The sequence below is a fragment of the Anas platyrhynchos genome, chromosome 2 (genome assembly GCF_047663525.1).
Source record: "Anas platyrhynchos isolate ZD024472 breed Pekin duck chromosome 2, IASCAAS_PekinDuck_T2T, whole genome shotgun sequence".
NCBI lineage: Eukaryota > Metazoa > Chordata > Aves > Anseriformes > Anatidae > Anas > Anas platyrhynchos.
The window spans coordinates 24062415-24084364 of record NC_092588.1 but is presented as its reverse complement, the minus strand read 5'-3'; the positions used below and the strand labels follow the sequence as shown (position 1 = coordinate 24084364).

The 21950-nt window shown below is 46.5% G+C and overlaps 1 protein-coding gene across 2 annotated transcripts; it reads right to left on the bottom strand.

Annotated features, from left to right (window-relative positions):
• Positions 1-8035: 8035 nt before the first annotated feature.
• On the bottom strand, positions 8036-17127 carry TP53INP1 (tumor protein p53 inducible nuclear protein 1). 2 transcript variants are annotated; one of them, XM_027452486.3, is made up of 5 exons: positions 16984-17127; positions 15866-16136; positions 15046-15397; positions 13472-13505; positions 8036-11479 (listed from the first exon to the last, which is right to left on the bottom strand). In XM_027452486.3, exons 2-5 carry the CDS (start codon positions 15975-15977, stop codon positions 11462-11464), a joined length of 516 nt encoding a protein of 171 aa, XP_027308287.1. In that variant the 5' UTR covers positions 15978-16136; positions 16984-17127; the 3' UTR covers positions 8036-11461. The 2 variants fall into 2 exon arrangements, with proteins under 2 accessions (XP_027308287.1, XP_027308286.1); XM_027452485.3 differs by lacking the exon at positions 13472-13505.
• Between the last annotated feature and the right edge of the window lie 4823 nt (positions 17128-21950).

Genomic DNA, 21950 nt, shown 5'->3' with positions numbered 1-21950 from the left:
CTGGCAGCGTGGGGACGATGATTCCTGCAAACTTCAAGCAGAGCAGTGTGCGCGATCATGGCATGAGGTGGCCATTGAGCCACCCAGCCTCCTCAGCTCTGCAGAAAGGCTATTCCCATCCTTACCATGAAGGAAATCTTCTGTTTGTGGCTCAGAAGGGATGAAAAGCAAAATCACTGTCATCCCTTCAGGCCTACTGATGCTTGGAAACAATCTCTGTGAACTGTCTGTATTCCACCAGCTTGTTTCAGGAAGCATAATCTCTGCCGTAGTTCACGGTGCCCAAAGCAGACACAGCCTGCAGCAAGGAGCTCTGCTAGGTGGTCTCTGCTGTGCTTCACAAGCAGGACACGTCCTGCTGTCTGGATGCATCTCCCACTTCACTGACTTCAGACAGTCTCCTGCACTTGGGCAAATATTGGTGTAAATCTCACCTCAGGCCTGTTAAGTGGCTTGCTGCAGTTCAAGCCCTGCCACATCCAACTTCTTAAAGAGATCTGGAAACTGCTAAACAGGCAGGCAGGAGAGGAGAGACAAAGTACTTTTCCCTAAAAAAAACACCATGCCCTGGGGATGTCAAATTAAGCCAAAATGAGAACAGCAAGGCAGTTTTGGCATATCAGCAACAAATGGTGTGGCACATCGTGAAAGGAGAATGGTGCAGAATGAATAGTATTTAAACATTGAATGGATTAGGTCTAACATGAACGGGTCACGGTGCAAAGGCAGCAACGACTCTGCTGCTTGTTTCTCCACGCCTTTTGCTGTGAGCAGGTGCAGGTTGTGTGCTGCTGTATTTGTGATTTTGGCTCAGTCCTGTAAGCATTCTGAGGTCCTGCCAGCAACTTCTCCCCAAAATTTTGTGCAGTACAGAAAACAAAACAAAAAACCTACCTACAAGTTTAGTTTGTAATAAAATCTTGCTGCAGACGATGAAATTATGATTTTAATGCAAGCTAATGTGCTGACCTTTTGATGTGGCAATAAAACTAAAGTGACTTAGCCCACACTGAGACATTTCCAAATGAGTTAACAAACAGTACATCCTCTTTCACTATGTGGATGCCTCCTTAAAGGGGATGAGTTTAAATGAGAGAATGGTTTTTAAGCTTCTTGAAGCACACTGCACTTACTAAGGGATATTTGTGCTGGGATCTTGTAAGCTCCTTTAGATTAGCTTGTAGTTTTCAAGTTTTTCAAACAACCACTTCTAGACATGTTCCAGTGAAGATGTGAATCCCTTTGGAAAGGTGGGAATTGCAGGGCCTTCCTCACAAGTTTACACAGCTGAGGATGCTTTTCTTGGCTGTCTGTTCATGGATCTGATGGAAGAAGCTAACAGCCTACAGGGGATCTATAAAGCCCAGATCCTGCTTAGCAAGCATGCTCAGTACTGCTCTTCTCCCAGGGCTTTTGAATCCACCTGGTTGGTCCTAAAGAAGGCAGCTATATTTCATCATAAATATCCACACATGGCTACACTGTGATCAAAATTACATGGGATATTGGCCTCTGCATTCCTATCTTGTTGCAGTTTTAGCATGGTCAATTTGCTTGTGCTGCTAGACTTTGTCTCTGAGTCACATCCATGTTGTCAAAGCCATCCAATAACTCAATCAAAGGAAAGGGAACCAGGACTTTCATGTGGAAAAACTAGGTTGCTTTTAAGAGGAGATTTGAATTTGTTTAGTGCAGAATGGCTTCAGCTACCGCAACTAAGCAAAGCACCATGAAAAGCTTATACCTCTTATAAAGAGGAATCCTTTAGTAGGAAGTAATACCCTTCCCAAATTGTTTTGATTCTGTAGAATAGCATGTGATAACTCAAAACCATAAGATTTCAAAATCCTTGTTTTCTCTTAGAACCTATAAAGTTCTACTAGCTTCATGCTTGCTCCATTTCTGACTTTTTTTTTTTTCCAGAAAGCCACAATCCACTCTAATATGCATTAAGAAATATTTTAAGGCCTTACAAAATTGACTGATTGGTTTCTGTATTATTATTATTATTAATGATTTCAAGGGGAGAGAGTCCATATTACAGTTATTAAAATTAGTTAGATAAAAGCAAAATATAACAAAGTTCTTAATTGTAAGCATAGGAATATGCCTTTCTAAGGCTGACACCAGCAACAGTGCAGACAATGACTAATTATTGATAGGCAGTCTGTATGACAATCAGATGAGTTATGGTAACCGGCAGTAAGTTATTTTTATAACAGCAGAAAGATCAAAAGTAAGCTAGCTGTTTGCAGAATCGGATCTACAACAACATAACACAATGCTTGATTTCCTTTTTGCGTTGGTTTTCCTTTTCAATACATGCTTTTAAAAGTGGGTGGGGTGAGGAAGGCCAGCTATAGTTACCAACCTTTTCAACCCACGTTCAGGAGTACACACCATCACGTTCCCAGTAGTCATAAACCACGCTAATGGAGTATGTTCTTCTGACTCTTGTTAGTAGCCTCTTTCTTCTTGAGATGATGTCACTTTCTCACTAGTTATCTTTTCTTTAATGCCCGTTTATATAGGAGGCACTCCATCCATGCTCTGTTAAAGATCCTTATTCTTTCCTGTATCCAGACATTTAAACTCCCACTTTCAACACATAAAGGGGGGAAACACCTTTGAAACAACCCTCCTCATACTCGATGGTTGATTTCCTAAACAAAGTCTGCACTCAAACTCCAGTAAGGACAGCATCTCTGCAGCAGGAAGCAGCACCTGTAACTAACAGCCAAATGCTGAATCTATCGTTATCTACCACTGCATTTGATCTCCTGTCTGCAGCCCAGAGAAATAACAAGACCTCATGTTTTCCAGCACTGCTTCACCACTGGGCTGTAAACACAAAGCCTTTTGGAGCAGGAGCTAAGCGTAGGTATGGAAAAAGAAGGAATCTCAGGTCACAAGAAAGCAAGTAAAGCAGTAACTTTTTTTTTTTGTCAAAATAGATTTATCCTCACTGTGCTCTTCTACAGCATGAGGCATTGTAGGAAATACCACTTCCCCTGCTGCCAGGAGCAGCAGGCTGCAGAGGTAGACCCTCTCCTCCCTGGCTCAGCCTCTGACTGTGGGTGGATGCAGTTCCTCATGCAGGTGACTCACATCACCTGGTCAAAAGCCGGGCCCTGAGCTCAGTTTTTTTCCCTCCCAAGCCTGCAAGGTGAAGAGTGTTTACAGGTGATGCTCCGGCTTCCAAGCACTGTAACAAAAACCTTTTCGATGCCTGGGGACTAAGACTTTACTTATGACTCACCATAGCCCTGACCTTAGCTATGATTAGGGCACATCATGGACCTCTCCAGAGGCAAGAATGATGTGCAGGCAATAATAACTGCACCAAACAACCCCCTCTGAGGAGATATTTGGTAAAGATAAATCTATTAATTCAGCTGCTTGCTGGTTTCTCACCAGCCACAGAAGCCCAATTCCTCTCTTTCCTCCCCATTTAATACAGACTACATCCACCTCCTATTCCTCAGTTTCACACCACAGATGGGTGAGTTAGAGGCAAACTTTACCACAGAGTATAGCCAAGGGATACCTCTGCCCACATCAGTCCTCCCTTTCTTATTCACAATCACAGGTTCTTTCTTTTCTTGCAAAAATTGTCAGTAGTAGGCCATTAACCATATGCCCCCCGAACCTGAGGCCTTCCTAACCCTTCCCACCTCACTCTACCTCTAACAATTCTCTACAGAGCCCCACTTCAGGGAATGTGGGATTATTTTAGCACTCAGAATGATTTTAGGGCATTATAATGCTTTCGTTATATTGCCTGACTGGGTCATTTTGTTGCTTCAACATAACAAAGTGAAAGTTGCACTTGAGGAGAAAGTATAGACCTCAGACACAGCCCATGTCTGCTGAGATCTGGAGTCTGCTCCTGGCCTGGTTTTGTTACTCTTACCTGTTTTTTGTTTGTTTGTTTGTTTTTGCTATTATTCATTTTCCTTTGGTCATCCATGAAATTAACATAGTTAGCTCCTTATTAAGGCACTTTGGGGTTCAAATATCTATCTGCCTACAGAACTTTGAAACAAATACATATACAGGGTGGGTGGAGAAAGGGGTTGAGAGCAGCCCTGAGGAGGACCTGGGGGTGTTGGTTGATGAGAAGCTCAACATGAGCCAGCAATGTGCGCTCACAGCCCAGAAAGCCAACCCTACCCTGGGCAGCACCAAAGCAGCATGGCCAGCAGGGCGAGGGAGGTGATTGTCCCCCTCTGCTCTGCTCTCGTGAGACCCCACCTGGAGCCCTGAGTTCAGCTCTGGGGCCCCCAGCACAAGGACATGGACCTGTTGGAGAGAGTCCAGAGGGGGGCCACAAAGATGAACAAGATGTCTCCTACACAGACAGGCTGAGGGTGCTGGGGGTGTTCGGCCTGGAGAAGAGAAGGCCCCAGGCAGACCTTACAGCGGCTTGCCAGGGCCTAAAGGGGGCTACAGGAAAGCTCGGGAGGGACTCTGTGTCAGGGGGTGTAGGGATAGGGCAAGGGGGGATGGCTTTAAACTTAAAGAGGGGAAAGTTAGATTAGTTATAAGGAGGAAATTCTTTACAATGTGGGTGGTGAGGCCCTGGCACAGGCTGCCCAGAGAAGCTGTGGATGCCCCATCCCTGGAGGTGCTCAAGGCCAGGCTGGATGGGGCTTTGGGCAACCTGGGCTGGTGGGAGGTGTCCCTGCCCATGGCAGGGGGCTGGAACTGGGTGATCTTTAAGGTCCCTTCCAACCCAAACCTGTCATTCTATGTCAAGAGACTTTAACTTCTGCAGTATTAGTCATACAGCAGTAGCTCCCAGATAGCATTTTCATTAAATAAAAGGCTGGCTGAGGAACAAAATTTTATGCACCCCCTGTTAAGTCTCGCTTCATTCCTTTTTATTCAAATACTGACCTATTGTGACTATGCCATGAGAAGAAACATGGCAGAGCAGCACCAGTTTGCTCTTCTGATGAGTCATTTCTCTATGCGTTAAGAAGCCCGAACCCTACTTGCAAGTAGGGCTGAACTGTGGAGGTGGCAACCTTTTGTGGTTATAAACATGCCCCAAAAGAAGCCAACTGAGGCAAAGAAAGCAGATACTGAGCAACTCGATGAGAAAACAAAGTACTTACATCAGTGCTACTTTTCAAAGAGCAGTAATTAGTATCATAGCTTCGTCAGAGATGTGCGAGGATTTGTATGGACAGGAAGTTGGGTTGTAAGGTGAGAACTTCAGTCAATAGGGTTCTGTTGATATGACTCTTTACATGAACATTTTTGTTTTGGCACAGAGAAATTAAACACAAACGGTTCTTGTGGTACTTTGGAAAACATCCAACCTAAATTTAAAAAAGGAGTACTAGGCCTGAACTAAGCCCCAAGAGGACCACTGTGAGTATAACTACATTGCATAATCTGCATGGAAACAATTGCACAAAATAATAGATCGAACTCTCTTCTGTAGGAACTACGTCTCAGCACACGCTCACTGCTTTGATAAACGTACAGGTCACAAAATCTACATCTGAAAATGAAAGTTTTTACTCAGTGTTTGCTCTGGGACGACGGATGCTTTGTTGCGCAAATTCCATTTCGACACTACCAGTGAAATAGATCATTTTGTCCCCCGCTTTGTTCAAATTTAACAATTCAGCAACTACAGGCAACAGAAGTGGCCTTTTGACGTTAACAATATGTTTGATCAACACACATGGGGAAAAATGTAACTATCTGGAACCTGCTCTCCATCCTACCATGGGCAGTGAGGGGGAAAAAGCATAAGAAAACCCTGAGATCCACAGATTTCCCTCAGAAAAGATGAACTTGTGAAACACACATATCTGCAGATAGTGCAAGTTGATGAAGTGAGAGTAGATACAGTGTGTTTGTTTGTTTGTTTGCTTTTCATACTAGCACCACTTTCATTTACACATGAAGTGAGGCTCGGCAGAACTTGTCTCATCATTTCTAGTGCTGCAAGAAGCTAAGCTGCTCTGTGGGTTTTTCAGAGGTATATTTTCTGTTCAGAGGAGCCAGGGAGGGAAAAACACTTAAGAACAAACAGAACTTCTACGGAAAAAGCCTGAATCCACACAAAGTTAGCAGCCAGCTAGCTGGAATCGTTCACCGATGAGGCCAGGGTTGGTGGACATAGACAAGGCCAAGGTGCTCCCCACCTTCTCCGCCTCACCCTTGACCAGCAAGGTCTCCCAGGACTCCAATCTTATTGAAAGGGTTCAAGAAGGAGAAGATGAACCAGCAGCAAGTGAGGATAAAATCAGGGACTACTTGCAGGAACTGAACACCTACAAGTCCATGAGGCTAGGCAGACCACATCCAACATGCTGAGAGCTGGCTGACATCCTTGCAAGGCCACTCTCCATGGGCTTTGAAAAACTGTGGAGATCCAGGATCTCTGACTGCAGGAAAAAGCTAAAAGAACAATCCAGAGAAGGCTCGTGAACCTGTTTCTAACATTTAAGTGGAATTTCATTTTATTTCAGATCATACCCATTGCCTTCCTTCTGTCCTTTCCCTGGGCACTACTGAAGAGTCTGGCTTTTTTTTTTTTTTTTTTTTAATCAGCCCTCTTCAGATAGTTACACACATTGACAAGACCCCCCCTGAGCCTTTTCTTCTCCCATCCAAACAAGCCCAGATCTCTGCATTATTTCAGAGGCTCCAGCCCCATTATCATTTTGCTGTCTCCTTGCTGGATACGCTCCACTATGCCCATGGCTCTCTTGCAGTAGAGAGCCCAGCAGTGGGCACAACACTCGCACATCTCACCAATGCTGAGCAGAGGAGAAGGATCATCTCCCTCAACCTGCTATCACCATTTCTCCTAAAGCAGCCCAGTAAGCTTTTAATTTTTGAGGCCATGACGTACACTAGTGGCTTAAGGTCAACTTGGTGCCCACCAGGATCACCAGGCACTTCTCTGCAATGGTGCTTCCAGCCAATTGGCCCCCAGCCTAAACTGTTGCCAGTGGTTATTTTTCCCCAGGTACAGGTCTGCATTTCCCTGTGGTGAATTTCATGAAGTTCCTGCTGGTCGTGGTCCTTCTGAGTGTCAGCACAGGAGCACCGACAGCTTTCCTGTTGTCTGCAAGCATGTTGGTTCACTCTGCTCCAGCAGCCAGATCATTAATGTAGATATTTAGCAGTATAGGACCCAAATCAACCCCTCAGGTACACCATCAGCAACCTGCCTCAAGATAGACTTGGTGCCAGTGATCACAATCCTTTAAGCTGAACAGTCCAGCTGTTTTTTGATACACCAGCTCAATCTATTTACATAGTCCATTCACAGGTTTAGGAGGATGCTACAGGAGACATTAAATGCCTTACTAAATGTATTTATGCACCTAATTATACTTAATGTATTTAAGCACCAGGACAGGTTGCCAAGAGACTGTGCAGACTGGAAAACCTCCCAGAAGGGAGGCAGGACCAGCTCAAGTCCTGAGCAGCGGCTTTGTTATCTTGATGCAAGAAACCCATCACTAGATGAAGCCAGCTTGGTCATCAGCACCCATCAGAGATAAGCAAACAATATTTGGATGATATCAATAACCACTGGAAGGTGTCAAGATGTATACCTGGATAATATTAGGATGTTTGTAGGATGGAATGAACAGCCAAGCTGACCCTCTGGTCACTTATTAGGGGACTGGAGATCATTCTTAAGAGGAAGAAGGGACAGTCCTTGTAGAAAGTGCAGTGCTTCCCCGTGTGCTCCTTATGACAGTCACCTTGTTAAGACCTGTCCCATCTACAGTTGCTTCCCTTCCAGGGCTTTAGCTCCTCTCCCTGTGTGTATTTTATTAAGTGATGTTTTTAGTCCCCATCCTCTTCACATACCCCACTTGCAGCCAAAACATCCCTCAGACCACGCATTGTCACTTGATTGAGCAATGCAGGCCAACTCCCCCAGCAATCTTTGTACCACAGCAAGAATTCTGCTGCACTCACCATATTCATACCTACCGCACTCCAAGGGGTGGTGCTCACGCATTTCAAGTTTAAGACAAAGTAAGACAGACGATTTTTGATAGGCCATTTTTTTATTGAGTTTGGATCACGTCTCCCATGGTGCGCGTCACGCACTACGCAAACAAAATACAGAAGGATCGCTTTAGTAAATGCACACTGGTTATTAAGCAATGCTACTTTTTTTTTTTTGGCAAAGTGCTGTATTTTGTCGGTTTTCAGCTTGTGTTAAGCTATTAAAGGTAAGAGCCAGACATTCTTCCGTATCAAAAGGTCTGCTACAAATAGAGAAGTGGCTCTAGAAAGAAGCTGCCATAGATGCATAGACTGATGTACAGTATCGACCCTAAGTGAAATGTCCCTTTTGAATCTTCAAGTTTGCTGTGTAAAGTTACACCGAGAAGGCACAGTTTAAAATGCAAAATCTGTCCATTGACCAATACATATGAAAATACCATTTCTGAAGGATTCATGAATATCAATCAGTATTAGACAGTGCAAGGCCTCCACTTTTACAAGAAAAAACACACATTTTAATACAGTTCAAAAACCATATAAAAAGCCACACAGCTCACTATTAAAACAGAAAACCATAACAAATCTAATTGCCCAATAGCTCCAGGCATAAAATGGGGCTAGACCAACATAAATATTCAAAACAAATTAACAAAAAGCAATTGATGCAGTACTATCTCACACAATAATATGGTTTCCAATATTACAAATCGAAAAGCACAGCTTTGTGCAACAAAACAGTTTATATCCTGAAAGATATAGGCGTTCATCACCAGAAAGTTATCTAGTAATGTAGTATAAAAAAAAAGATCAGTTTCTCCCAACTCTAGGAGCAGTCTGAAGTTGCATTTACTTGCCTGCTAAGAACAAACCAAGGCTCTCATTTTAATGCCTGGGAGCCTTTGTACTCTCAACTCCATCTCCCCACTGAGATTCAAAGGATTACTTACTCCTTCCAACACAGGGAGGTGGAGACGCCATCTTCCTTCATTTAACTTTAGGAAAATTAAAGCTGAAGGAAAGTAGTTACTTACGCATCAAGAGAAACAACGCAGGAAAGCACAGAATTTTCCTGAGCTAGAAAGCTGTCGGGGAGAAGGAAGTTTAAGTTGGACAAAGAGTTGGAGTGATAAAGGTAGATAATCTGAGACAAGTAGAAGTATTTATGCCAGTGTACAGATGTGAGACTGGTGAAACTACAGCTACTTGCAGGTAAACCAGAATATTTGGACCACAGAAGAATTCCTGTACGGACATAGGTACAGGCTGCTGTGAATAGTAACAAAACCCCTACCTGAGGCTCATGATGTGACCAATTTTGTTCTTTCACAGTCCATATGAACTCCATGTGTCTAAAGATCTAGCATATCCAGGAAAGCACCACTTGCTCTTACACATTTAACTATTTGTCAACATCCCTTTGCAACAATCGGAACTAAACTCAGGGAAGCAGCAAAACTGCAGTGAAACAGATGATAAAATGAAACAGATGCTAGGTGCTGTTCTCCATACCCTAGGTATGTTCCACAGCAATTCCAGTTGCACTCCATGCAACACCAACACTACATCAGGGCTAACTCGGATTGTTGGGCTTCTGCAGAACTACAGCATTTGGCTGGACTGAAAATAAAGAAAATAAAGCAACGCAGGCCTGGAATAATTCACATTATTGACCTCGCCCAATTTCCAGAGACCCCCCACATGACTCCTTATACTAGCTTTTGTATAAGGACTACTGGAAGACATGACTGCAACGTTAACACTTTAATGCCCTAGGCACTAAACACAGGGAAAAACAGTTCAGCACTGACAGAAAGGAGGTAAATTTACATATTTCCCCCTTCTTTCTGTGAAGATTTCTGCTTCTTCACCTCCAAAGCCATTTAACCTACTTTCTAGATTATCTATCAGGGTTCAGTGTGCCACATAAACTCTGTTAACAGGTAAAGTTTAAGTGCCTGCCTCCTTCCAGAATTCTCAAGTATTTGCTGGTTTTGAATGGCTTCTCTTCCCTGTTGGCCTACAGAATTCATGTCCAGTCCTCCTCTGCCCAGCTGAAGGGAAGAGAAAGCACTGCTGATGTGTCTCAATTCATACAGTTATCTTTGTGATTAGTTAAGGCTTTCAGCACTCTTTTCTCCCTTCCACACCGCCCTTCATTTCCACTCAGAATTAAAAACTCAGACTTCATTGGAGAGGGGGACTAGAGAAAGTTAGTTAGGAAAACTTCTGCTAAAAACAAACTTTCAGCTATTTTTGAGCAACTCTCAACCCGTAAACAAGAAAAAAAAAATCTAACAGCAAATAGCAGCTCAGAAATAGCTGAGCATCAGCCTGACTTCTTTAAAAAGCAGTCATCTACCGACAGGATTAGAACAAGAACAGTTGTTCCACCATCTTTTTCTGTGACTAGACAGATTAAAGGGAATGGGTTAGGGTTTGGAAAAATATGTCTGTCTTAGAAGACAAGAAGAGAGTTAGAGAAAGGGGAGAAAAGAACTCAAACTGTACCAGGTAAAACAGTTCAGCTCTCTGGGTTACACATCTACGCTTCACCCATAGGTCCACTTTTCCTTTCACTCCACTGTGAGGTACTACATCTGCAAGACCAGTGCCACGTCACACTGCAGGAACATCGAGGGGACATTTAGCCCATTTCTGACACCCACATCACGTACCCAACGCAACGCCAACTCCTCTCAAACACAGACAGGTACTAGGCAATTTGGATGAGATGTCCTTCTTGTAACAGTTCAGCATTGCTATGTAAAAATCCACTGGCAGCTATGGTACTTCCTTGTTAGAAAGTGATCACAGATGCTGAATACAGACAGATACACAAGCTGTCAAGTATTTGTCATTAAAGCATATGGCTAACCTCAGATTCTCTAACTCTGCTTTGATTAATGCAAAGATGCAACTGATTTTCCATCTCAGTTAAGTCTCCTCCACTTAGGTGGCCCTCAGAGGCCACCTAAGACCCCCTCGGCGTATAAAACAGCCCAACCTGTCGTGCTGCTGGGCTTCCAGGCTTCCAGGACACTGACATTAAACACCGTGTAGGACTTGCAGCGAGATGTCTGGAGAGGTGTCGTTTGGAACGCACGCAGCTCTAGCTATGATTGTGTCTGAGGGAACGATAATCAGCTTCGGATTGACCACACTTACCTACGCGCGAGAACAGGAGCGACCTAAGAACCAATTAGAGCACAGATTAAAAACCCCCGAGAGCCGTCAGTAATTGAACTGACGCTGGCAAGGCTGGTGAACAAAGAGTCCGTTGTGCTTGAGCTGCCGAGAGTGGCAATCCCTGGTGAGGTTTTGGCGGCGGAAGCCGTTCCTACTGAGATAGTGTCTTTCGCCGTGCTCCTTTATCCAGTGGGTAGGACGAAAGCTCTTGGATTTTTCCAGAAAGGCTGAACGAGTAGCGAGAGCCGCGACGTAGCAGTGAACACGCTGTCCCGTTTCATTTTGGGCCTCCAGTCTGAGAACAGAAGGAAATTTAGATGGTCACCGAGTTAGCATTGAAAAGAGGCAAACTGTACAGGGCGTGAGAACTTCAGCATCGGGCAGGTCAAGCAGGGGCACCCTCATTCTACTGGAAAACGATTTGGGCCCAGCTTAGGCCAAGTCAATTCAGGAAAAAAAAAAAATCACATTGGTAAGTAGGGTGTAGTGCTGCCAACTCACTTTTTCTGCAGAGGCAACACAATAGCCTCGAGCTATTATGCTATTGTGCTTTTCCTTCCCTGCCCCACCTCCCCAACCCCAAGATGCAGCAGGGATCAGAGCCACAAGGCTGCATGCGTCACTGATCCAGCTTTAGAAGACTTAGATTTATCCACGGGGCTAAGTTTGGTTTAAAAAAAAAATCACCTTGAACATCATTTGTTCAGTCTGAAAACAAAAGCACACGGATGGAAGCGTACAGCTGGGTCACTGGCCACACGAGTAAACCCAACCAATGTTCATGCACGAGAATGGGAGAGAGACCAGTGGTGGCACACGCTGGGAGCAGCTCAGAAGGGTCATTCTCCAGCCAGCCCGCTTGATTTCACGAGCAGGGAGGCAGCAGTTTTGGCAAGCCCTCACTTCATCATGCACTAGTGAGGAACAGAACAGCAGCCTATGCAAGCGGGGACTGACACATTGAGAGAGGACTTCCCTACTTCCCAGAACAACCACTGGATTTCCTAAAAACTTCCCAAGGATTAAATAACCTCACAGTTTTAGAAGTGAAAAAGCAAACCCCAAGTCTGAATGCCACAGTTGGAGCGAGACCAGTGTCTGCAGGGCCAGGATCTTGCTCAGGCACAAGCAAAGTACCTGTTGGGAAGTCTTACTACTCTGTGAAGCCCATTAACCCCGGGGAGGGTTAATTGCCCTTCTTGTCCCAGATCTGGGAGCTCCTGGAGAGCCTGCAGCCAGTCTGGGCTGCCGTGCCCATGGTACACCCCCTCAGCCTTGCCCTTGCAGGCGATCAGCACAGACATGAGCTCTGCCTCTCCCCACTCCACGTGGAAGGGATGTGCTGGCAGTATGGTACTTCACCCTGCCCCTCCACTCTAATTTTTGCCTTTTGAGTGTAAAAATCCACTTGATCTACTTGCTTTTTAGCTCCCTGGGTACAGGTGCACTCAAGCCTACAGACTCCAGAAGACTCACTTATGGCATGCTCATTCTCTCTTCTTCCCTCAACAGATTTCTCCTCAACACTTGAAATATGAAGCAAGGAACAAGTGAAGGGCATCGGCTGCTAACACAAAGCGTTGTGGTTTACTATGGAAAAACATGACCAGCTTAAAGAACAGAGGGAAGTTTATGCAACATCCTTTTGCTTTGAAAGAAATTTAGGAGCAAATGGAGATTTCCTCCACAAAAAGGAGGAAGACCGATTTAAAAATCTTGCTGAGGATGGTTTTCATTTCACACACCCCTCATGCTTTACAAACCGGTGCTGGAAGAGTAATAAAAAGGGGAAAAATGAAAAAAATGAGACTGGGATAGCAGATGTGTGAATTATCCAGGAGGCCATGCACTCCTGTACCTTACTGGTTGCTCGTGGTAGTCTGGCACTAGTGGGCCCCAGGCTTTGGAAGTGGGCTGACAAACCCCTACCCTCACAGATTTCATTTTAGAGAGGTTGTGGCTAAAGCCAGCCTGCTGCTACACACACTCTGTATCCCCAGCACCTGTTTTGCCAGAAAGCTAAGCATCCTGCTAGTTGCACTACGCAGCCAGGCCTTGTAAGGAACATGTTGGGATCCAGACCCCACAACAATTAAACTGATTTTTCTGCACTTAGCATTTTGGCTTGTTAAAGCAGATGGAGTTAGGCTCGATCAATTCACATTATTTGGCACAAAAGGTTAGTCCTACAAATGAGTATTGTTTCGGCATACAAGGCTCTAGAGGAAGCAATGTTGCTAGCAGGCTGATCAAACAAGAAGCACTGTCCCAAAACAGGAGTACTTACTGTGCCAGCGTGCCTTAAGCAGCTTTTCTTGGCCCTACAATGTTAAATGGCCAACCATTAAATCACTGGGGACTGCAGAACAGTTTGAGACTCATTGCATCAGCAGTGTCATTGATTTTCCCCGTTTGTGATTTAGACTTTCATCTGCTCCCAGTTCTGCCACCCAAAATAGTTACATTTTCCACACAAGCCCAGGTCATCTAAATAAAGCAGCAACTGAGAAGTCAGCGTGAAGAAACTTTGTGACACGCCAGCTGAGGATCTCAGCTTCAGCTCCCCAACACATTCAAGTAGCTTAACACAATACAAGATACTGATATAAATTCTTTGGGAGAAGCATCTCTCGTTCACAAGTCACCAGAGAAGTCCGTATCCGACTTCAGGTGTTCCTATCCCCTGGAGATTAACAGTTTAGATAAACTGGCCTACTGCCCTTCACCAGGCCACGCCTGACTCCCTGTGCTTACCTCAGATTCCCTCAGATCTTCATTTTTAAAAGGTGCTGTGTGCACATCGCCTCCTACCCTTGATGCTTTACACCACAAACTGCTCTCCCCAAGCAACTACAGCAATCCAGGATTACAGATACCAGGGCTGTGCTTCGTTACACAGCAGCGTGCACCATCTCAAAGTCACTTCGTTCTTCAAACTGAGAGCTTGAAGCGCGGCAAGGAGCTGATCAGAAAAGTCAGCGGGCATCTACCTATAGCAGCTCGATCACTACACTCACTGTTTACCTCTACAAAGCTCACTAGACTACAATTTTTTTTAGTTATTGTTGCTACGGGTGTCAGGAAGAGTCAGTCTTTATTAGCTAGGACTCACAAACCATCCCATTATTTCTAATTAGGGGAACACGGGCAAATGAGGAGCCACGATGGCACAGATATGCTCTATTTGTACACATGCTGTATTATATAGATGTCTGTACTGTGTAGATGGATGCACTGCCCATTTAGCACCAAGGAAGCAGTGCACCAAGCACTACAGCAGCAATTCCACAGGGCCAGATCTTTTGGAACCAAAGCTAAAACAGCACAGCTCCTGCTAGAAGTTTACAGTGCAATTTTTTCACCTTGTGGGGAGTAAATCTACGAGCATCAATTTAATTTTGTTCCACAAGGTGTGCGTGGGAGATTTAATCTCTTGCCCTAATCCATCACTAGGTTAGAAAAACAAAAGGACTTTCCTGCCAGGATTGTTAAAGTAATATTTTTCACCTCAAGGTGACTGAAGAGGTACTGACTAATGAAAAATACCCATAGCTACGAGGGGTCTGAATGCTTTTAAGTGTGTAATACCAGCTACAGTGAACTGCCAGACCTGGAGTGTGTCCTGAGGGAACAACTGGGCTCCATAAACATGCACCACAGTGCCAAAACAGCATTCCCAAGTCCTTCACAGCCCTGTCATCCCCTCCCATTTTCCTAGGCAGGCAGCTCTGCCCGCCCTGCTCTGCGTGTGCAGGATTCATGCTTTATTCACTCACTCCAGGATAAGCTGGAAAATTCAGTATTAAGTGTCTACAATGATTAAGTAGAAACCAGATCTTTTTGCGACGAGGCGAGACGTACCTGGGGCTACCCGGGCTGTGGAACTCCTCGTCCCCGCAGCCGGGCTCGCTGAGGCTGTGGCAGGCGTCGTGGACGGCGTAGACGGACATGCTGGGGTGCTCGATGAGGAGGTTCTCCATGGGACTGGTCTCCACCTTGATGGCTGTGAGCCCGCCGGCGGTGAAGCAGGGCGGAGGGGTGATGAACCAGCTCTCCTCCATGGGGCACGACTCGAAGTGGATGAAGCAGGACTCGCTGGCCTCCGGCAGGTGCTCCAAGGGGGGCGGTAAGCAGGGGAAGACGGGCGAGCTGCCGGCGGCCGGCGCTTCGGCGAGGTCCCCTTCCTCTGCGGAGCAGTTGGTGCAGGTGTCTGCTGCAGGGGAGGAAGCCAGGGACATTGGCAAGAGCAGGACACAGCCACAAGGTCAAACCAAGCCAGAAACGGGATATAGGAAGGCAGAAGCAGAAATACACCCCTGTCAGCATGTACACAAAATCTGCTTTATGAGCAAGGGGAGGGGAAAAGGGAGTTCCCTGATGATCCAGGCTAGACACCAGACACGTAAAACAACTGTTATCAGCAGAGCAGTGCAATTGTGTAATAAGTCAAATAGGGTTTATCAGCACGAGAGGCTCTGCTGAAGCCTGTGTCAGGTCTAGAGCCCTGACATCACTCTTCTCATCCGTTTACATAACCTGTTTCGGTGCCTTTGCTCAGAAGACACCTTCTGTTTGCTCAGAAGATGTACGTTTCTATCTACATTCCTTTTTCTTAGGCCAAAAATCCTGCTAAGTGACTGGTTTCTTCATGTGGAAAGGCGACAAGTACAAACCACCTTACCTATGAAGTCAACCAGAATCCACTCATCGTCTTCCTTCTCACTGAACTCTGGCTCTTGGCTGGACAGGCTGTCGATGTCTCCCATGAACATGTTATTTAACCTCTGGAACATCACTAAGGCAGGAACAAGGCTTTGGCTGGTGGATCTTTACACCCCAGGAGCAAGGCACAGCTCACACTGTATTAGCAGAGCGGCATCGACTGGAGATTAAAGTGCATGGATGCTTTATCAGCTTCGGCACGGGACGTTCAGAGTCATGGCTGGTAAACACTGCGAGAAAACAAACACAAACAGGCTGTTAATGACCAAGCAGCAATAACACCCTCAGGGAAGCGAATGCAAACCCTCCCCTTGGTGCTGCCGGCGGTGTCTGTGGGAGTTTCTCCCCCCAGTGAGAGGCACTGGGGCAGCCTGGCTGCCTGCTGGGCGAGGACAGCCTTCCTCCCAGGTCCTCCTCCCCGCACGGAGCCCTGCCCAGCCTCCAACCCCTCCTTCTGCCGGGTGAGGAGGGAGCTTTTGTGCTGCTGCCCAGCACCCCGCCGGCCTCCCCGGGGGCAGGGAGGGGGATACGGGGGGGGGGGGGGGAGGCAGTGCCTCAGACAGCACCCAAGGGTGCTTAGCGGCACCGTTACAACGCAGCTTACCCTAAAACTGTTCATTATTTGAGCTCCTGCTGCTCGTCAGGGCTCTCACAGCTCAACACCGCTCCGATAACACAGCAGACTCATAATTAACTGAGGTAAATTAATTACCCACACACACACACCAGCTCCTGGGGGGGGGGTACAGGGAGGGACCCCAGCCCCCGCCCCAAACAACGACCCCCACAAACGAGTGGTGCACAGCCGATCCGGGAAGGTTCAGGGAAACCAAAATAAGGCAGAAAAAGTAAAAATAAATAATGATAAAATAAAAAATAAATAAACAACAGCGGAGGCAGCGCCAGCAGCCCTGCTGCCGCCAGGCGGCTCCCACCACCCCCCCATACACACACACACAGCCCGGCGGCCCCAGCTCCGTGCCGGCAGCGAGGCACCGGGCCGGGAACCCCAAATCCGAGAGCCCTGACCCCAAGACCCGGCTCCCCCCCCCCCCCAGGTCCCAGCCCGGCGCCCACCTGCGCGCTCCCGCTCCCGCCGCTGCCGCTCCCGGCGCCGGGCGCGCGCCGTGCCCGCGCCGCCCTTTGTTGTGGGGGGGGGGGGCGCGAGGCCCCGCCCCCCGCCCCTCCGCCAATGGGAGGCGCCGCCGCCGCCTGTCGCTAACGCACGTGACGGGGAGGGGGGGAGAAAAGGGGCGGGGCTTCGCTGAGGGGAGGGGGGGAGGCTCCGCCCCCTCCCGGCCCCCCGCGAGGCTGAGGGGAGGGGATGGGGATGGGGAGGGGGGGAGCCCGCTGAGGGGGTTCCTGAGGTGCCCCCTCACGGGGAGCCCGAGTTAAGCACCAAGCAGATCCCCCGACATAAACCCCAAAGATGTGCAAAAATCCTGCCCAAGCTGCCCCTCACGCGCCTCCTCACATCGCCCCGAGGGATTTGTGTGAAGAAATTGATCGTGTGCACCCAGGAACCCCCAAACCCTTCATTTCTCCCCATAAATGCCTCGCTGGTTTCACTTGGTCCGTAAAAGATTCCAAAAGGTTCAAAAGGTTCCAGGCTTCCCCGCCTCACATTTCGGGACGTAAATTTGTTTTGTCCCTGTTGTTTAGAGCACGAGCGGTTTGGACGGGTCCGAGCACAGCCAAGCCCCGTCTCAGCGCTGGTGTCTCTGTACAAAATGTTCTGTCCCGAAAGAGGGCTTTTAGACCTAAACATCAGCCTCGGTTCAAATGGCCACTTCCCTTTCTGCTTCAGCTTTGGTTAGCTCGAAGCTGTCTGCGATGTTGGTGTAAAGATACCGGGTTGATCGTTCCCGTTGTAAGCCACACGTCTGTAACGCTGCTTTCCCAAACAGCAAGTTAAGATTTTGAGCAAGGCCAGGCCTTTCCAGATTTTTATGCGAAACAGGTGTCAGGGACCTGTTCCTATATTTCTAGAGCGTGCACTCAGCAAATTCAAGAATCCGCTTTGGACCTGACTCGGAGCCTCGTAGTTTGGCTGCGCGAGAGCCAAGGAAGCAGAAGTTACTGGATGTGATCCTCCAAAGCAGACTGAACAAGTTGGGCCTTTGGCTTTCTGGGGAAAAACTGTTATCTGCAAACGTTAGACCCGTGATCCTTCTCAGAAAAAGAGTCCTGGGTTAAGACAGGGGAGAATAATTTTTTCCTTAGAAGCTGTCAGCAAGCAAATCCTTCTTCTCCTATTGTTAGAGAGCAAAACCAGGCACGATGCTGTCTCCACATTTTTGTTGGCAGGGAGCCACTGTAAATCATAGCCAGATTAAAAAATAGCGGTGAGCTTTAGCCATGCTTCCAGCCATCTTCCTTGACTCAGCCAAAATAAAAACCCTTTCGGAAGGCTGGTCCGAATACCTCTGGGCTTATTTTTTTGTGGTGCCTTCACTGTCACCTTAGCCCCGAGGCACTCGTCAGTCATTTTCCATTAGGACTGGCTGCCCTCTTTTATATTTGTGCACACCTCCTGCCTAAGACCGTCAAGGAGAGCCGTCCTGTCATCCGAAGGAGAAAACACCCGGGGATTTTTCACTTTGGCATGAACTTGGGTTTATTACATTTATGAAATTCCTAATACATCAGTGTTTGATGGGTTATTAACGTGGTTATTAACCCTTCAATTTTCTGTTCTTTATTTCAGCGGTCATCTTACGATGATGTGCATCCCACAGTCAGTGTACAGGCCAGCGTGCTCAACCCATGCTGGGAAAAGCTGCTGCAGCTTCATGTCAGTAAGGAGTTGTTCTGTGCCTACTACAAGTCGAGCTCAGGGAGAACTTACCTTGGTGCCGTGATTTATTTTCCTGCGCTGGATTTATCTTCGTAAGGATTAATGCTCAGTGAAGGGATAAGTAGGTCTCTTTGTTGGTAGCATATCTGTGTTTTAAATCATGTGGGAATGACAGATGGTGATGAAATAACAGAAGTGTGTGTGCGGAGAGCTTCCTCCTTAAATTGTCAGCTCAGAGCATGTTTTGTTGTGTGGCTAGCCATGCTTAAAACCCTTTATTGATTTTTTTTTTTTTTGCACAGCCACAGTATCTGTGGACACACACTGTACACATGTCTGAGGCATTTCTAGCCCGACCAGCTATCCCCTTGTTTCCTTTCAGCTCTCCCACTGATCCGTATGTTTCCTAAAATAGCGAGCGCTATCTTTGTTTTGCTGCGATGAGTTACAAAGGAATTAGCAACATCAGCTTAGCAACCAAGTCATAAAAAATCAGGTCATTTTAAAACGTGCTTGCGTTTCAACCGCAAGCCTCCCCCCAGTTGTAAGTTTCCATTATCTTCGACAGAGCTCTCCGTCTCTGCAGCGTCCGAAGAAGAACCATGTGTGTGATTCTGTACTGGAATCCTTTTCAGCCGTGGATGTTTGTTGCAAATTCCGAGCCCAGGGTTTCTCAGCATTACTCAGAATAGACCCAGGAGATAAAAGATAAAAGACACGGCCTGTCCTGCTTGCAGGCACTGCGTCGGCAACAAAGCCAATCGATACTTCACAATATCCTTAGCCAGCATGTTGAGAACTAATTTCAGCACATTATATATACAAATATATGTGTATCTGTATGCATTTTGTAAATTATATACACAGCGTGTGATGCGTATGTGCTTTACCCAAGGAGGAACCGCCGGGATCCTAAGCACTTACTGACAGGTTCCCTTGCTCGCCTAGGACACGGGTGATGAATGCCAGCGCTCGGTGCCAGCCAAGCTCTGCTGAATGAGTAAATCCCGTGGGAGGTCTTGTCTGTTGTGCTAAGCATTTCATAGAAGCCAGGTGCAAGAGTCATCATTGCACACTGAGTCACTGCCACTGCAGATCTGGTATTACATTCGACTGAAGAGCTTTGTTTGGATCGCATTTTCAAACTGGTTATGCACAACAACAAATTAATGAGGTCTCAGTGTCTGTCAGATTAGTGCTAATGAAGCCTCTAGGCAAGAGACAGATCCTGCCACATGCCCTTCCCAGCTGGAAGAGTCTCCTTTCACAGCGAGGTATGGCTTCCCTGCATCCCAGCCTGGCTCCCCGGATGCCAGCAAGGTTTCCAGCCTTGTCCAGTCACCACGGCAGGAGACTTGTCGCCCCGGGTTTAGTGGCTAACCTGCTGTGCTGCTCTGGGCAGGCTACAGAACTGCCCGAGTTCCTCGTACGTAGGATGTGGTCAGGTAGTCAGGAATGCCACAGCAGTGATGCAAGAGCCTCGTTTGCTCTTAACCCTTTTTATTGTAGGCTGTCGAAGAACTTTTCCAAGAACTTCAGGAGATAAGGTGAAGGCAAACTGCTCCTGGATTATTCTTCCGGGTGGTGGTTGGGCTGGCGTGAGGGCTGAACCCTATAGAGAGGTACACATCAGATTCAGTTCTTGTCCATGCACACCAACACGGCACTTCTGGCTGGGAGGGACAGGGACAGAGTGTGACAATGTGACAGTGCTGTTGCCCCCAGTGCCCAAGCCCCCGGTATTCCCGAGGCTCTACCCAAACAGCCGATGTGCTGACATCCACTCGTCTCCTCCGTGCCACTACTTCAAACTACACGCTACCTCTTGTACTTCAAAGATGTGTCTTTCACTCCGACGTGGAGAAAAGGCCCAAGTATTAGCAATGTTTTTTTAATAAAAGCAATCCTGGCAGAAGCAGGGCCTGAGAGCGTCTTCCAGGATTTTTGGAAAAACATCATGGCTGTGGTTGTGACAGAGAGAGGAATGTGTTGTGAGAAAACAGACAGTTCAAGAGAAGAGTTCGGTAAAAGACACTCGAATTGAAAGAACTCTTTTCCTGTGTGTCTGAATTTTTCTAAATATTATCATTGAAACGTCAGGGCTTGAATAATTAAAGTGGTGTAATGAGATGTAATTGCCAGAGCTGCAAGGACAGTAAACATAACTGCGCCATTATCAGGACAGGCTGAGCTTCCAATGGTGCAACAGGTCAAACAGCTGTAATCACACCACTGTACCTGGAACAGGCTAAGCGAAGGGCCACGTGCAGGCTGAACATGAACACACTGTACCTCTGCAACTATAATTAGAGCAAGGCTGAAGGTTTGTAGATCCCAGGCACAAAGCAGGGTGAGAAAGCTTAAAAAAAAAAAAAAAGTAGTTGGAAGAAATATGAGTTTAATATTCAAACTGAATGCAATCATTAATGAACCGCGTATCTGGGATTGTTGGTGAAAACAAATAAGATGCTGTTAGGGAATAAAAAATGCAAGGTTTTAAGTTTGGTCAAGAACAGTCAACTGACAAAGCACAGATTGAGGAGCAAATGGGTAGGGAGCAGCGCTGCAGAAATGCTCTCGAGGTTGCAAAGTGTTTCAAAAAACCCCAAACTTCATACTGAGACAAGGCTATAACACAGAAGCTATAAAGTGCCTGAAGTGACTCTTCCAGTTTTCTTATATTGGCAAAACTTAGCTGGAGCTTCGAGAGTCTGGCTTGGGGCACCAAGCTCAGGAGAGATAAAACAGTAATCAGGCTAGAGGGGAGAGCCACGAGTACGATGGGAGTTCTAGAAAAACACGACTTACCAGAGAAGACTGCAGCAATGAGGGTGCGTGCTTTAGTGAAGAGAAACCTGACAGAGATAGGAGCCTTCAGAAACAAAGATGTTAGAGATTAATATGACATTCCGTTTCAGCAGAAATACTTTGGTTAGCCATTAGGGGAAAATCTTTCTAAAAATAAGGATAGTGATGCCTTAAACTAGATTGCCTGGGGACTGTAAATCTTTTTCAGAACCGATCAGAGAAAATATGGTCTGTAACGACAGAGATAAAATGAATCCATCTCTAGTGAGTGGGATGGGAGAGATGGCTTCTTGAGATCCCTTCTCATCTGTATTTTCAATGATCATTCAAAAGACAAGTGGTTTGTTGTTGTTGCTGTTGGGATTTTTTTTTTGTTATTGTTGGTTGTTGGGTGCTTTTTTTTGCTTTTTTTTTTTTTTTTGCTTTTTTTTTTCAGACT

Coding starts and splice junctions, on each gene's coding strand:
- TP53INP1 (XM_027452485.3), bottom strand. CDS start 15,977: ATGTTCCAGAGGTTAAATAACATGTTCATGGGAGACATCGACAGCCTG. Junction 15,398..15,865: donor GATTCTGGTTGACTTCATAG/GTAAGGTGGTTT, acceptor CCTCCCCTGCAG/CAGACACCTGCACCAACTGC. Junction 11,480..15,045: donor CACAGCCCGGGTAGCCCCAG/GTACGTCTCGCC, acceptor TTCTGTTCTCAG/ACTGGAGGCCCAAAATGAAA.